Raw genomic sequence first — 17644 nt, 5'->3', positions numbered from 1 at the left:
TCCAGCATGAGGCAAGAAGGGCCATGGGACATTGGGCAAAGGACCTGCTGCTTCTTGACCTGCTGCTCACAAACCGGGAAGAATTAGTAGGGGAAGCAAAAGTGGATGGGAACCTGGGAGGCAGTGACCATGAGATGGTCGAGTTCAGGATCCTGGCACAAGGAAGAAAGGAAAGCAGCGGAATACGGACCCTGGACTTCAGAAAAGCAGACTTAGACTCCCTCAGGGAACTGATGGGCAAGATCCCCTGGGAGAATAACATGGGGGGGAAAGGAGTCCAGGAGAGCTGGCTGTATTTTAAAGAATCCTTATGGAGGTTACAGGGACAAACCATCCCGATGTGTAGAAAGAATAGTAAATATGGCAGGCGACCAGCTTGGCTTAACAGTGAAATCCTTGCTGATCTTAAACACAAAAAAGAGGCTTACAAGAAGTGGAAGATTGGACAAATGACCAGGGATGAGTATATAAATATTGCTCGGATATGTAGGAATGGAATCAGGAAGGCTAAATCACACCTGGAGTTGCAGCTAGCGAGGGATGTTAAGAGTAACAAGAGGGGTTTCTTCAGGTATGTTGGCAATAAGAAGAAAGCCAAGGAAAGTGTGGGCCCCTTACTAAAGGAGGGAGGCAACCTAGTGACAGAGGATGTGGAAAAAGCTAATGTACTCAATGCTTTTTTTGCCTCTGTCTTCACGAACAAGGTCAGCTCCCAGACTACTGCACTGGGCAGCACAGCATGGGGAGGAGGTGGCCAGCCCTCTGTGAAGGAAGAAGTGGTTGGGGACTATTTAGAAAAACTGGACGCGCACAAGTCCATGGGGCCGGATGTATTGCATCCGAGAGTGCTAAAGGAATTGGCGGATGTGATTGCAGAGCCATTGGCCATTATCTTTGAAAACTCATGGCGATCGGGGGAAGTCCCGGAAGATTGGAAAAAGGCTAATGTAGTGCCCATCTTTAAAAAAGGGAAGAAGGATGATCCTGGGAACTACAGACCGGTCAGCCTCATCTCAGTCCCCGGAAAAATCATGGAGCATGTCCTCAAGGAATCAATTCTGAAGCACTTAAATGAGAGGAAAGTGATCAGGAACAGTCAGCATGGATTTGCCAAGGGAAAGTCATGCCTGACTAATCTAATTGCCTTCTATGATGAGATAACTGGTTCTGTGGATGAAGGGAAAGCAGTGGATGTGTTATTCCTCGACTTTAGCAAAACTTTTGACACAGTCTCCCCCAGTATTCTTGTCAGCAAGTTAAAGAAGTATGGGCTGGATGGATGCACTACAGGGTGGGTAGAAAGTTGGCTAGATTGTCGGGCTCAGCGGGTAGTGATCAATGGCTCCATGTCTAGTTGGCAGCCGGTATCTAGCGGAGTGCCCCAAGGATCAGTCCTGGGGCCGGTTTTGTTCAATATCTTCATTAATGATCTGGAGGATGGTGTGGACTGCACCCTCAGCAAGTTTGCAGATTACACTAAACTGGGAGGAGTGGTAGATACGCTGGAGGGTAGGAATAGGTTACAGAGGGCCCTAGACAAATTAGAGGATTGGGCCAAAAGAAATCTGATGAGGTTCAACAAGGACAAGTGCAGAGTCCTGCACTTAGGACAGAAGAATCCAATGCACCGCTACAAACTAGGGACCGAATGGCTAGGCAGCAGTTCTGCAGAGAAGGACCTAGGGGTTACAGTGGACGAGAAGTTGGATATGAGTCAAGAGTGTGCCCTTGTTGCCAAGAAGGCCAATGGCATTTTGGGATGTATAAGTAGGGGCATTGCCAGCAGATCGAGGGACGTGATCGTTCCCCTCTGTTCGACATTGGTGAGGCCTCATCTGGAGTACTGTGTCCAGTTTTGGGCCCCACACTACAAGAAGGATGTGGATTAATTGGAGAGAGTCCAGCGAAGGGAAACGAAAATGATTAGGGGACTGGAACACATGAGTTATGAGGAGAGGCTGAGGGAACTGGGATTGTTTAGTCTACGGAAGAGAAGAATGAGGGGGGATTTGATAGCTGCTTTTAACTACCTGAAAGGTGGATCCAAAGAGGATGGATCTAGACTATTCTCAGTGATAGCAGATGACAGGACAAGGAGTAATGGTCTCAAGTTTCAGTGGGGGAGGTTTAGGTTGGATATTAGGAAAAACTTTTTCACTAGGAGGGTGGTGAAACACTGGAATGTGTTACCTAGGGAGGTGGTGGAATCTCCTTCCTTAGAAGTTTTTAAGGTCAGGCTTGACAAAGCCCTGGCTGGGATGACTTAGTTGGGGTTGGACAAGATGGCCTCCAGAGGTCCCTTCCAAGTCTGTTATTCTATGATTCTATGACCCAGTTTGGGCCACCCAGCCACTCTGGAACCACGTGTACGTGCCTCCCCAGTCGGGGCCCTTAGTCCCTTAAAGGATCTGCCACCGACTCGCAGGAGCAGTAGGTGATCCAAATTCTTGATGACATCGACACTTTCCAAAGCTCCCCTGATGCTGAGAGAGTAGAGGTCTCTGCCTGTGCCACTAGCACTGCCAGTGCCACAGGAAACGGTAAAGGCTCCCTATGAGGGTGGGCCACCCACTAACGCCTTTCAGGGGGCAGTGGAGCACCACTTATCCCCCGAGACAAGGCAGTGCTCTCCTCCTCCATGCCACAGAACTCTGGAGTAGCAGACCAGATCCTCTGGGTCTCCTGCTCGGTCACTGGCACCGCAATCGCGGTTTCTGCTGTCTCAATGTGCATTGCCTAAGGTGAGACACCGGTCTCTGTACTACCGGCACCATTCGCCCCCTGCCAGTCATCCTCTAGGCACAGATCTTGGTTGCTTGCCTCATGGAAGCATTTTCCGTCACGACTCCGGTCCCCTCAATACCGGCACCGGTCCTCTCTCTCCAGGCACCAGTGTCGACAGTCCCACGGTGGTCACCGGAAGTGGATTCCTCTAGCACAGAAGGGTAGTTCTGACTCCCAGACTCCACCAACTCAGTTGGGCTCCCGAGACCACGTTGACATCGACGGCATCATCTTGGCAGCATGGCAAGTGGCCAGCACAGTTGCCTTATTGGAGCCCGGGGGGCAATGCCAGTCATGACACTGCCCCCTTCGCACCGCTCATCTGCTGCTGCCTCAGAGCAACAGTTGGTGACACCGACGGTACAGGAGTTGCGCTTGGAGGTCGGGAGGAGAGGAGAGGAGACTGCGCCCACCCCTAAACCTCCCTCCACCTTGGGGAACAGTTGCTTCTCCGAACAGACGGATGCGAGGTTCAATGGGTTGAAGGACACTTGGGCCTCCGTTTGCTTGTTGAGCATGCGTACGCCGCAGTCTTCACGGAAGCAGTTCTGGCTGCCCCCACCACCAAGGCCTTGGCAGCCTTGTTAGGGGTTTGCAAGGAGAAGGGAGAAAGACATGAGTTTTATTTGTCACAGCCCTTCCTTCTCCCGCTTGCCGCACAGCGAGGCATCCCGGGGGCCAGAAGCACTCGTTTTGAAGGTGCTCTCAAGAGCGACGCCCCAGTCAATTTCTTGGATCCACCTTGTTCTTTCCTTGACTGTCTTGGTCCCTACCATTTGGCCTGGTTGCAGGTCACCTCGGACCACTGGGTGCTAGACGTAGTATTTCAGGGCTATACCCTGCAATTTTTGGCCACTTCCCCTCTTCCCCATCCATCTTCAGGGATCCTTCTCATGTCAACTCCTCATTCAAGACATTGAGAACCTCCTGTGCCTGGAAGCAGTGGAGGAGGTCCCTCGGGACGTGAAAGGCAAGGGTTTCTATTCCCGCTACTTCCTAATCCTGAAAGCAAAAGGGGGCCTCAGATGAGGAGTGCAGGCTACGCACCCTGGACGTCAAGAGGGCACTGGTCTTCTACGTAGACAGAACAAAGCCGTTCAGTAAGTCAACACAGTTGTTCATTGTGGTGGCAGATAGAATGAAAGGTCGCGCAGTGTTTGCTCTGAGGATTTCATCCTGGATCACAGCCTGCATCCGCTACTGCTATGAGCTGGCGAAAGTGCCTCCGCCAGCGATCGTGACTGCACACTCAACTAGGACACAAGCATCGTCAGTTGCCTTCCTGGCACAGGTACCAATCCGAGAGATCAGTAGGGATGCTACCTGGCCGTCTGTCCAGACGTTCACATCTCATTATGCGCTTACCCAGCAGAGACACGATGCTTACTTTGGCAGAGCAATGCTGCAAGACCCTGAACTCCGAGCCCTCCTCCACTGATACTGCTTGTGAGCCACCTAGAATGGAATTGACATGAGCAAACACTTGAAGAACAAAAAATGCTTAGCCACCATTTTCATAACTGTTCTTCAAGATGTGTTGCTCATGTCCATTCCATTACCCACCTTCCTGTCCCCCTGTTGGAGTTGTCGGCAAGAAGGAACTGAGAGGGCATAGGGCTGGCAGCACCTGATATACGGACATATGAGCATGGCACTCAAGGGGGCACCACAGCTGGCCATATGGATACCGCTAAGGCAAAAATCTCCGACGACCACGCACTTGGGCGCGCACGCACCTAGAATGAAGTGGACATGAGAAACACATCTCTAAGAACAACAGTTATGAAAAAGGTGGGTAACCGTTTTTTTTCCCGGGGATGGGTCAGCCCCGGCCCTTCCTTTCAGGGGAAGAGCAAGTCCCATCCTTCCCAGCTGGGACTAGCTGAGCCCAGCGCAGGATAGTAGCCACCTGCCGGGGAGTCCTCAGCCCCACCCTCCTGCTCCTGCTCTGCAGTGATTTACCTCTCCGCTGGCTGCTCTAGGGACCTGAAATGCTCCTCCCCATGTGTCACATGACTGCCCTTGCGGCTTCCCTTTACTTCCCCATCAGAAAGTCATTTTTGTGTGGGGGGAGGGAAGAAATCTGCAGGGGACATGAATTTGGTGCATGCGCAGTGGTGCAGAATTTTCCCAGGAGTAATTGGCCATAAATCTAAACAGACAGGACTTATCAGAGCGCTTTGTGCCCTGCCTATGGAGGGAGACTTCACTTACTCAGCCTCCTCAGGTGATCGCATCAGATCATCTTCACCAGAATCCGAACTGTCCCTTCCATGGACAGACAGTCCAGGGAGAAATCCCTTAGGTGTGCTCATAAGTCAGTGGGGTCAGTAAGAGATCTGCAGAGCTGGAATCCCCATATGTCCTCTTTCCCCAGGTCCTATTTGGGCCCCATGGTGGGGCGGTGGGGACAATTCATATGTTAGGAAACCAGCTGACTAGATCTCCAAGTCAAGGTCTTCCTTACTAAAGCATTTGCTGCAGCCAGCTTCATCACCAGTTTCAACTCTCTCTCTATCAATGAATGAAAATACTTATATATATATATTAGTAGAGGAGGGACAAGGAGTCAGTGGAGATGATCTTTCCCAAACACCAACAACCAGTGGCCATCTCCCTGGACAGAGCAACCAATCCTAGATCTACAGCCTCTTCAGACAGTGTTTTCTGGAACATAATGAAATTAGCGAATACTCTGGACGCTCCTCTGGAGATACTCCAAATAAAGCTGCATAAACTACTGGACATTTGCAACCCTCTCTGTCAGGTAGAACGGCCCTACAAAAGGCCATGTAAGTTACATAGGTACATCTCTACCCTGATATAATGTGACCCAATATAACACAAATTCAGATATAACGCGGTAAAGCAGCACTCTGGGGAGCGGGGCTGTGTGCTCCAGCGGATTAGCGTGTCTGGCTCTGACATGCTGCTCTGAGCAGCGTGTTAAGGGTGCCGGGCTGGGGCCAAGGGATTGGATAAGGGGCAGAAGGTCTCGGTGGGGCAGTCAGGGGACAGGGAGCAGAGGGGGTAGGATGGTCTCTGGAGGCGAGGAATGGGGGCATTGGATAGGGCGTGGGAGTCTGGGGGGGGCCTGTCAGGGGACAGGGCTGTGGATAGGGGTCGGGGCAGTCAGGGGACAAGGAGCAGGGGGGTTGGGTGGGGTTTTGGGAGGGGTGGTTAGGGGCAGGAAGTCTCTGGAGGGGACAGTCAGGGGACAAGGAGCAGGGGAGGTTGGATGGGTCGGGGGTTCTGAGGGGTCAGTCAGGGGGCGGGAAGTGACTATTAACGTAAATGCTCGAGGCCAAAGCAAGTTTGATATAACATGGTTTCACCTATAACTCGGTAAGATTTTTTTTGGCTCCCAAGGACTGTGTTATATCAGGGTAGAGGTGTAATTGTGTAGTTTTTTTTTAATAAAGGTTTATATTAACTTTGACTTTACTCTAGAAATGATATATGAATGTTATATCTCTTATGTTAACTCATTTGAAAGAGACCTCTTGCACTATTCTAACTCTGGACTTTACTGTAAGTAGAACTAAATAGTCTAGCCCAACATTTGAAATTTGAATGAAGCAATATCTAATTCAAATCGAGGTGAAGCTTGGAAAAAATTCACAAAGCTATTCAATCTCTTTTCTAAATTGGACTATTAATTGTTTCAGCTCTATTTGTAATTAATTGTCTTACGTTTTAAATCAGGCAGTTTTCCTTCCCTTACCACCTCAAACACTATCAAAATGAAAAGTTCTGATATATATAGCGTCTCATTGTGTTAAGAAACCTGTTTTTAAAATTAGATGATCAGCCACTCTTGTAATTTGATTGGTGTTGAGTATTTGTAATGTTAGTGTTTTCATTTCTTTTTTCAGCTTATATATTAATATCGTTCTCTTTTAGGTTTTTCCACTTGATTATATCCTCATTACAACAATTATTATGTATTTTATCTTCACTTCAATGGCAGGGATTCGAAACATGGGTATATGGTTCTTTTGGATAAGGGTAAATATTACTTATTTACTAAAATTTAACATTTATAAATTACTGTATTTAAAAAGATATTTAAAATGTATAACAGATACAAAAGGACCTTGCAGAATTTTCTCTATCATATTCTAAAAGCTAAAATGGTGTGAAGCAATTATTCTTTTTAAACAATATTACAATAAATTGTTTTAGCAAGAGTCTTAAGAGTTTCTTCCATGTTTTGAAAAGCTAGATTGTATTTTGGCTTGATGGCCTAGTTTAAAGGAGGGCAAGCAGTTTCAATTCGAGACAAAATTTCAACTATCAAGCCAGCAGAGTCTGGGAGCTTTGTGGAAGCAGCACATTCAATGTATTGCCAACCCTAAGTATTCAAATATCATGACTTATGTGTGGAGGCAGAGTGTAGGGGTGTGGAAGGCTCTGTGTGTGTGGGGCGAGAGGGTGGGGGGTTGGCTTCTGTTTTTTTAGGCTTCAGGGTGGAAGTCACCTGCCCCAAAAGTGTGAGCGCATTTCAGGGTCAAAATTCAACCTTCAAATGTTCCTGTAACAATGTAGACTCTTGTTTGTTTGCTTGTTTGCTCAGAAGAAGACTCCTCTTACCTAGTGACAGAGGATGTGGAAAAAGCTAATGTACTCAATGCTTTTTTTGCCTCTGTCTTCACTAACAAGGTCAGCTCCCAGACTGCTGCGCTGGGCATCACAAAATGGGGAAGAGATGGCCAGCGCTCTGTGGAGATAGAGGTGGTTAGGGACTATTTAGAAAAGCTGGACGTGCACAAGTCCATGGGGCCGGACGAGTTGCATCCGAGAGTGCAGAAGGAATTGGCGGCTGTGATTGCAGAGCCATTGGCCATTATCTTTGAAAACTCGTGGCGAACCGGGGAAGTCCCGGATGACTGGAAAAAGGCTAATGTAGTGCCAATCTTTAAAAAAGAGAAGAAGGAGCATCCTGGGAACTACAGGCCAGTCAGCCTCACCTCAGTCCCTGGAAAAATCATGGAGCAGGTCCTCAAAGAATCAATCCTGAAGCACTTGCATGAGAGGAAAGTGATCAGGAACAGCCAGCATGGATTCACCAAGGGAAGGTCATGCCTGACTAATCTAATTGCCTTTTATGATGAGATTACTGGTTCTGTGGATGAAGGGAAAGCAGTGGATGTATTGTTTCTTGACTTTAGCAAAGCTTTGACACGGTCTCCCACAGTATTCTTGTCAGCAAGTTAAGGAAGTATGGGCTGGATGAATGCACTATAAGGTGGGTAGAAAGCTGGCTAGATTGTCGGGCTCAACGGGTAGTGATCAATGGCTCCATGTCTAGTTGGCAGCCGGTGTCAAGTGGAGTGCCCCAAGGGTCGGTCCTGGGGCCGGTTTTGTTCAATATCTTCATAAATGATCTGGAGGATGGTGTGGATTGCGCACTCAGCAAATTTGCGGATGATACTAAACTGGGAGGAGTGGTAGATACGCTGGAGGGGAGGGATAGGATACAGAAGGACCTAGACAAATTGGAGGATTGGGCCAAAAGAAATCTGATGAGGTTCAATAAGGATAAGTGCAGGGTCCTGCACTTAGGACGGAAGAATCCAATGCACCGCTACAGACTAGGGACCGAATAGCTAGGCAGCAGTTCTGCGGAAAAGGACCTAGGGGTGACAGTGGACAAGAAGCTGGATATGAGTCAGCAGTGTGCCCTTGTTGCCAAGAAGGCCAATGGCATTTTGGGATGTATAAGTAGGGGCATAGCGAGCAGATCGAGGGACGTGATCGTTCCCCTCTATTCGACATTGGTGAGGCCTCATCTGGAGTACTGTGTCCAGTTTTGGGCCCCACACTACAAGAAGGATGTGGATAAATTGGAGAGAGTCCAGCGAAGGGCAACAAAAATGATTAGGGGTCTAGAACACATGACTTATGAGGAGAGGCTGAGGGAGCTGGGATTGTTTAGCCTGCAGAAGAGAAGAATGAGGGGGGATTTGATAGCTGCTTTCAACTACCTGAAAGGGGGTTCCAAAGAGGATGGATCTAGACTGTTCTCAATGGTGGCAGATGACAGAATGAGGATTAATGGTCTCAAGTTGCAGTGGGGGAGGTTTAGATTGGATATTAGGAAAAACTTTTTCACTAAGAGGGTGGTGAATCACTGGAATGCGTTACCTAGGGAGGTGGTAGAATCTCCTTCCTTAGAGGTTTTTAAGGTCAGGCTTGACAAAGCCCTGGCTGGGATGATTTAACTGGGAATTGGTCCTGCTTCGAGAAGGGGGTTGGACTTGATGACCTTCAGGGGTCCCTTCCAGCCCTGATATTCTATGATTCTTACCCTTTCCTAATCTCGAGAGTGGAGGAACTACCAGTCTGTCCTCCTCCCTTACGATTATCCTATCTGTTTTCCCTCCCCGCATTTTCACTTGTCCACTCGGTTTTCTCCCCCATGGTCTCTTGTCTCCAGTCCCAGATCTTCTCCTGAACTCCACATTCCCCTCTCTCCTCGGTTTCCTGTTCAAGTCACTAACCTTAAAGTCCAGAGAGTGGCCATCTTTACTAAGGAAAAAGTTGTGGCCCATTGCCACATGCAAAGCCTGTAGGCAGCCCTCTTGAATGAGGATAGTTTGGCGTCAGCCCCACTGAAAATAAAATGAGGTGGTGACAGTCATTTGGAATAAGGAAAACTGCAAATTTTGAAGGTAGGGAGCTAATATCTTAGGATATTTTGTAAAATATTGTTGATAGGGTTTGATCATTTGTTGTCAGCGATCTCTAGAGGATGATCTTTCACAGCTTTTATTTTTCATGGGTCCTTTGGTAATGAAGAGTCCCATCCTTGAGCCACAGGCTTGTTGGAAGACATTGCAGGTGGTGGAAGACAGAGCTGGCCCATGATTGCTGCATGACAGTTGTCTTTCCTTTTCTTTTCTGGTGTTTTTCTGCAACCAGGTCAATGCAATTTTCCTCAAAAGTGGACATTTCCTCTCTGACAAGTCTTTGCCAGTTACCCGTATCATGGGCTGCTGTCTCCCAGTATGTGGTGTTGATGCCACATCTCTTGATGTTTACTCTGAGGATGTCTTTAAAGTGTTTCTTTTGGCCTCCCCATTTCCTTTCTCCTTTAGTGAGAGTTCATCAGGCATGCGCGCACAGTGCCTGCTTCACCTCAGCTGATGCTGGGTAATCAGGGCCTCAGCAATGAAGATGTTGGCCTCTGTGAGGACACTGACATTGGTTCAATGATCCTCCCACTGTATGTTGAGGATCTTCAGAAGAAAGTGCTTGTGCTGGCATTCCAGGTTTCTCAGGTGTTTTCAGTAGGTCACCCAAGTTTCACAGCCATAGAGGAGAGTTTATAAACTAACTTTATAAACCACGACTTTATAAATTAAGAGTCTAATACGTGTTCTGATGTTGTGATTGTTGAACACCCAGCAAGACAGTCTGCCAAAGGTAAGGCTGGCAATTCGAATTCTGTGATGAATCTTGATGTCTGTCTGTCCTCTGCAAGAGATGGCTGCCAAGGTAGGCAAAGTATTCTACATTTTCCAGTTCTTCTTTGTCGATGTAGATCTTCCTTGCTGGGTCTGATTGACCGGGAACTGGCTGGTGGAGAACTTTTTGTTTTGCCAATGTTCAGAATAGCCCTAGGCCTTTGTAAGCTGTTCGCTGCCATCAGGACTGATTTGAGAACAGCAACACTAAGGTTACAAACAAATGGTGGGAGGACAAAGCAAAAGAAATCCAAACATTCGATGACTCACAGATATGATATGCGGCCCTTTTTTTGAGAGACCTAGACCCTGTATGTACCAAGCACATGTGGCCTCACACCTCTGAGATCTGAAGATGGTAGTACCCTTCTTAAAGATAACTAATCTATCGAAGAGTGCTGGAAGGAACACTACCTAAAGCTTCTAAATCGAGAATTGACCTTGATTGACGACACCACCAACTCCATCCCTCAGCACCCAATCAGGGAATATCTTGCCAACCCACTAACATGCAAGGAGGTCCGCAAAGCAATTAAACAAACTAAGAACAATAAAGCACCAGGTCCTGATGGCATACCAGCTGAAGTACTGAAAGTGGGGGGAGAAACATTGGCTAACACGCTTCACTTGCTGCTCCTCAAAATCTGGCGCACTGAAGAAATCCCTGCTGGCTTATGTAATGCTAACGTTGTAACCATTTTCAAAAAGGAAGACAAGGCCAACTATGGCAACTACTGAGGCATTGTCCTTCTCTCCATCATTGGGGAAATTCTTGCTAGAATCTGACTGAATTGTTTGCTCCCTCTTGTAGAGGAAGTACTTCCAGAGCCCCAGTGTGGCTTCAGACCATCACGAGGCACAACCAACATGATTTTTGCAGCCAGGCAGATCCAGGAAAAGTGTCAAAAACAACACCAGGAGCTGTATATGGCCTTTATCAATCTGACCAAAGCCTTCGACTCTTTCCAGAGTCTCATGGTTGACAATCATGTCAAAGTTGGCTGCCCACGAAAATTTAGTACCATTGTAAGACTCCTCCTTGACTAGATGACTGCCTTCATCTTGTGCAGTGGCTCTACCTCTGAGCCCTTTGTCATCCGAACTGGAGTAAAACAATATCGCATTTGACAGCAACCTCTTCAACCTTTCCCATCTCTGTGCCAGAACTAAAGTAATATCTTCAACAATAACCGATCTCCAGTATGCAGATGATTGTGCTGTAGTTGCACACTCAAAGGAGAATGTGCAAACAGCCCTTAATTGCTTCTCTGAAGCTTGATCATTTGTATAGTATATGTAGAGGCTTTTACATTTACAGCTATGTCTTTGGGGGAGAGGTGTTTTGAATATATTTCTACCGTCTCAACAGTAGAGTTTCAGGATGTAATTGGGGAAATAACGAATATAAATATCTAGTATAAAAGCCATGTCCTTTAACAGATATCAAGTTTGATAACCTAGAGAAACAATTCTGATCTAATATTTGTACATATCTTCTGTTTTTTTTTAGTTGTATAAAATTAGAAGAGGTAAAACTCGGCCCCAAGCGCTCTTATTTCTCTGTATGATACTTCTGTTGATTGTTCTTCACACAAGTTATATGATCTACAGTCTTGCACCTCAGTATGTCATGTATGGAAGCCAAAAATACCTGGTACAGGTGAGACTTTCCCTTTCATAAGGATATATATAACTTACCTTGTTTTTTAAAAATGTGTTAAAATTGCATATATGGGGTGAGGCAAAGCACAGCCCTGCTGTATACCTATTTTTGAAGGGATACAACCATAAGAATCTCCTAGAGTTATTGTGCCTCTAGATATTTTGTAGGAGTACAGCCTGGAGAAACTCTGTGTTGCACCCTTTTACACAATGCAGCGTGTAGTTTCTATCTGCTCTCCTGGTCTGTGTAGAGCTGTAGAGGGACCTAGTTCTGGCCCCATCTAGAAGGAAATTACATTTGTTGCTACTAGCTTCCAGTAAGCCTCATGTTGCCTCAACACAGGAACTGCTTTTTATTATTTTCATTATATTCTGATGATGGCCAAGCTCCCCAATCAGGAATAGGGTCCCATTGTGGAATTCTCTGTATAAATTCATAGTAGCTGCCCCAGACAGCTTGCTAATCTAAAAATAAAAAAGTGGAGGGCATAATAGGATACAAGGTCATCGGAGTAATGGAGGGCATATGTCAGGGTTCCTTACCCACTCTGAACTCTAGGGTACAGATGTGGGGACCTGCATGAAAGACCCCCTAAGCTTATTCTTACCAGCTTAGGTTAAAAACTTCCCCAAGGTACAAACTTTGCCTTGTCCTTGAACAGTATACTGCCACCAACAAGCGCTTTAAACAAAGAACAGGGAAAGAGACCGCTTGGAGATGTCTTCCCCCAAAATATCCCCCCAAGTCCTACACACCCCCTTTCCTGGGGAGCCTTGAGAATAATATCCTAACCAATTTGTTACAAAATCATCAAAGACCCAAACCCCTGGATTTTGGAACAGTGGAAACATCAGTCAGGTTCTTAAAAGAAGGATTTTATTAAAAAAAAAAAAAGAGATCAAAATCATCTCTGTAAAATCAGGATGGAAAATACAGGGTATTCAGATTCAAAACACAGAGGATCCCTCTCTGGGCAAACCTTAAAGTTACAGAAAACAGGACTAAACCTCCCTCTTAACACAGGGAAAATGCACATAAAACAAAAGATAAGCTAATCCACCTTGCCTAGCCTACGTATACTGATTGCAATATTGGAGACTTGGATTAGGATGGGTTGGAGAAGATTTCTGATCTGATCAGATTTCTGATCAGATTTCTGTCTGGCCTCTCTCAGTCCCAAGAGAGAACAACCACATAAACAAAGAGCACAAACAAAAGCCTCCTCCCCTGCCCCAAGATTTGAAAGTATCTTGTTCCCTTACTGGTTCTTTAGGTCAGGTGCCAGCCAGGTTAGCTGAGCTTCTTAACCCTTTACATGTAACAGGATGTTGTCCCTGGCCAGGAGGGATTTTATAGCACTGTATACAGAAAGGTGGTTACCGTTCCCTTTATTTTTATGACAGCATATGTCTTGATAGTTCTGTTTTGAAACAAATTTTTAAACCTTTGTCTAATTTTTTTAAAATTATCCCAAAAATTACTTTTATCCTGTAAATGTCCTACTTAATCTTAGCCTTTTTCTACAGTATAAATTTATAATTATCACTAAACTTTTCCATTATTCATTTTAACTACTGCTTCTTTTAACTCTTGCATCACTGTATTTTATCATTTTTAAGCTGTGCCATTTTATTCCATTCCGTACTTTTTTCTATTTTAAATTAGTTTTGATTCTTGCACTTCGTGTTTATTGTATTTATCTCTTTCTATTTTTAAGAAAAAAGGTACCTAATCATTGGGAACTTCAATCTGAGTGGCATATGCTGAAGGTCTCATTCTACCAGTACTAATGTGTTCTTGGAGTTTCCAAAACTTAAATGACAATTTCCTAATTCAAAACTCTTTCATCTAACATGCATTAGATGTGATATTGACAGATATAGAGAAATGGATCTCTGAATTAAAAATCAGTAGTTGCTTAGGTGCATGTGATCGTGACTCAGTTGCTCTTTTTACACATAACAGATGTAAAGTCCAAACTAGTAATATGTACTTTGTGAAATTGGCCCTTTTAAATCACCAAGTTGAAAACAATTCTGAGCCGAAGGAGCTGGGAGAAAGAATTTTTAAACACAAAAATGTGAACAGTTGAGACCCGTTAAAAAAACATTTTGACTAGATGCCCAAGTCGTCTCAGTTCCAAAATTGAGAGAACATTACACTGGTTAAGACAGCCTGGTTTAGGTGAAAGCAGCCATTAAACACACAATGTATAACATGGGGAAATGGGGGAGGAGAGAGAAATAACTGTAAATTAGAAGTTGGGAATTGTCCAAAATCAATAAGGGAAGCAAATGGACACTTTGAGAAATCTATGGCCTGCAAAGTTAAAGATGGTAAGGAATTTAAGTATATTAGGAACAGACAGAAACATAATACTAGATGGAAATTTTAGAATTGTCAATGCAAAAAAGTAGAAGTATGGAGCAATCTCTTTAAAGTGTTTGGAAAAGACCCAAGTCATTACTCAGCATCATGTGACATGAATATAATACTTTTCATTCTAACCCAAGAGGATGCTCAACAGCAGCTACTAAAGCTAGACATTTTAAAATCAGCAAGTCCAGATAACTTGCATCCGTGTCAGAGAGTTTTAAAAGAGCTGGCTGGAGAGCTCTCTGACCCATAAATGTTTATTTTCAATAAGTCTTGGAAACCTGGAAATTTCAGAGGAATGGAAGAAGGCTACTGTTGTGCCAACATTTAAAAGTGTAAATGAGGTGAGCTGGGTAATTACAAGCCTGCTAGCCTGATACTGAAACTCAACAAAATATTAGAATGGCTGATATGGGCCTCAGTTTAATGAAAAATTGAGAGTAATATAATTAATGTCAATCAGCATGGGTTTATGGGAAATAGAATCTGTTAAAGTAACTTGATATCTTTTTTTTTTTTTCCATGAGATTACAAGTCTGGTTGATAAAAGTAGTAGTGCTGATGTAATATATTTAGACTTCTGAAATGCATTTGACTTAGTACTGCACAACATTTTGATTAAGAAACGAGAATGATACAAATCAACAAGGCACACATTAAATATATTGAAAACTGATAAGTCTCTATGTAATTGTAAGGAGGGAATCATTGAGTGCTTTTAGTGGGGTCCCACAGGGATTGGTTCTTGGTCCTATGCTATTTAACATTTTATCAATGACATGGAAGAAAAATAAAATCCCTTAGAGCAGGGGGTGGGCAAACTACAGCCCGCAGGCCTTTTTTATCGAGCCCGTGAGCTTCGGCCAGGGGAGCAAGGCCAGGGGCTTGCCGCGCTCCACCCGGCGCTGCTGGACCAGCAGATTTGTCACGCTCCGGCAGGGAGAGCGGGGAGTGAGGCTTGCTGCGCTCCACCTGGTGCTCCTGCCTGCGGAGCGGGACCAGGGGCTTGCCTGCCCAGTGCTCCTCAGTGATGAGCATTTCATTTTGAGCACCATCTTCGAGGAAGATTCTGCACGCAAAATGCCGCATTCTGCAGGCATGACCTCACCACCCCTATGCAGCAGTGTGCCAAATCCCCTCCCGGTTTCCTGTGGCCCCACCCTCAAGTGGAGGGAAACCGTCCAGGGCCGCAGCTGCTCTGCTTTGGGTTCTTCCGCAAGTGGCACAGCTGCCTCGGTGTCACATTGCCAGCAGGGCCCATAGGAGGCCATGGTACCCTCCCATGAAGCCCCCCGCGCACCATGTCTCATGAGTCCTCTAGCCACACCGCGGTAACATCCCTTATTATATACAAAATTTTAATGAACACAACTGTGCAAACAGAATTCGAAGTACAACAGTAAGAACATTTTTGGGGGGAGGCTGGAGCATAAAGTTACAGGTGAGTTTACACCTGCCTCTTCTTGTCCACATGGATTCTGGGATAGAGTGCCATGGCTCAAAATTGTCAGAGGCACTGACTCCTGACAAATCCAGGCTAGAGAGAGGGCCCAGTTTTTTCACAGTGCATGCCATCTTGTAAAACAGCAGTTTGAAATAAGGGCAGCAGTTAAGATTTTCTTTTTCCTTTCAAAAATGAGTGCTGCAAAAAAAAAAAAAGTGGACAATGAGTGTTGGGTTTTCAACAAAGAACGGAATACAAAATACTTTTTCACAAACGTGAACTCGAAGGCTGTATGCCTGATTTGTCAGGAGAGCATCGCGGTGTTCAAGGAGTACAACTTGAATCACTATTTTTCAACAAAGCATCCTAATTATGGCAGCAATTTAACAACTGAGGGAAGGGCAAGAAAAGCTGAGCAACTTGCCACAAACTTAAAAACTCAGCAAAATATTTATGTGCTACAGTCTGCAATTCAGGAAGCCACTACAAAGGAAAGTTACGTTCTGACATTTAAAATCGCTAAACAAAATAAGCCTTTTGCTGAAGGGGAGTTTTTTGAAAGAATGCATGGTTGATGTTTCTAGCATGCTGTGCCTGGAATACCAAAACAAATTTGATGAGATTCGTTTGTCACAAAGAACAGTTACTCTCCGTGTAGAAGTGATTGATGAATGTTTGGCTTCTGAGTTGAACAAGAAAGCACAGGGCTTTACATTGTTTTCATTAGCTCTCGATGACAGCACTGACATTAAGGACACAACACAGTTACTGATTTTTGTCAGAGGAATTGATGACAAATTTGAAATCACAGAGGAATTTTTATCAATGGAATCAATGAAAGGCACAACTCAGGGATCGAGTGCAACTAAGGGATCGGGTGTATGGGTGCCTTGAACATCTGAAGCTCCCCTGGAGTAAACTGGCAAACATAACCACAGATGGATCACCAAATTTAACAGGGAAAAATGTAGGACTTTTAAAAAGAATTCAGGACAAAGTAAAAGACGACAACCCTAATAAAGGTGATTTTTCTGCATTGTATTATACATCAGGAGGCCCTCTGCAAAAATGTCCAGGACATTGATCATATTGTTCTCACAGTAGTGAAAATAGTGAACTTAAGGGGACTTAATCATCAGCAATTAATTTCCCTTCTTGAAGACACTGATACGGAACATCAGGACTGACTTTATCATACAAATGTCCGGTGGCTTAGCCTAGGAAAGGTATTGCAGTGAGTGTAGGAGCTCAGAGATGAAATTTGCACTTCTCTGGTGATGCAGGGGAAAGAAAATGATTTCCCTGAATTAAAGAACTCATACTCTGTGTGCGACCTCGCTTTTCGTGTGGATATCTTGGCACATTTAAATGACCTTACTGTAAACCTACAAGGAAAAAATGTTTGTACACAAATTGTATTCTAGTGTGACAGCTTTCAAAGCCAAGTTAGTCTGGTTTTCAAAACAAATTAAGGACAAAGTGTTCGCTCACTTTCCAACACTGAAATACTTGGAAGTGTCATCAGAGCAGAGAGAGAAGTACAGCAAAATTTTGAGTGACTTGCACAGAGAATTTTCTCATATATTCTCTGACTTTGAGAAGATAGAGAAGACACTGGAGCTGGTGTCATGCCCACTGTCATTTGACTACAAGAAAGCCCCACAAGAATTACAACTGGAGCTCATTGATCTCCAGTGCAATTCTACCTTGATGGAAAAGTACAGTTCAGAAAAACTGGATGAGTTTATGCCTCCTTGAGTGAAACAAAGTTCCCAGGTATCCACCAGGTGGCACAGAAAATCCTTGTTTTGTTTGGCTCCACCTATGTGTGCGAACAAACATTTTCCCTGCTGAATTACAACAAGTCTCTCTACAGATCCCAGTTAACTGATCAGCATCTCGGCTCGG

The 17644-nt window shown here is 45.0% G+C and overlaps 1 protein-coding gene across 1 annotated transcript in view; it reads left to right on the top strand.

Moving 5' to 3' along the window:
- LMBRD1 (LMBR1 domain containing 1) overlaps window positions 1–17644 on the top strand; it is a 237069-nt gene that overhangs the window by 172757 nt on the left and 46668 nt on the right. The window contains exons 12-13 of the mRNA XM_073336361.1: window positions 6688–6792; window positions 11764–11913. Of these exons, the coding sequence (XP_073192462.1) occupies window positions 6688–6792; window positions 11764–11913 (255 nt within the window). The remainder of the gene's footprint in view (window positions 1–6687; window positions 6793–11763; window positions 11914–17644) is intronic.

Source organism: Lepidochelys kempii, chromosome 3 (assembly GCF_965140265.1).
Source record: "Lepidochelys kempii isolate rLepKem1 chromosome 3, rLepKem1.hap2, whole genome shotgun sequence".
NCBI lineage: Eukaryota > Metazoa > Chordata > Testudines > Cheloniidae > Lepidochelys > Lepidochelys kempii.
This window is presented reverse-complemented; position numbering and strand designations above follow the sequence as displayed.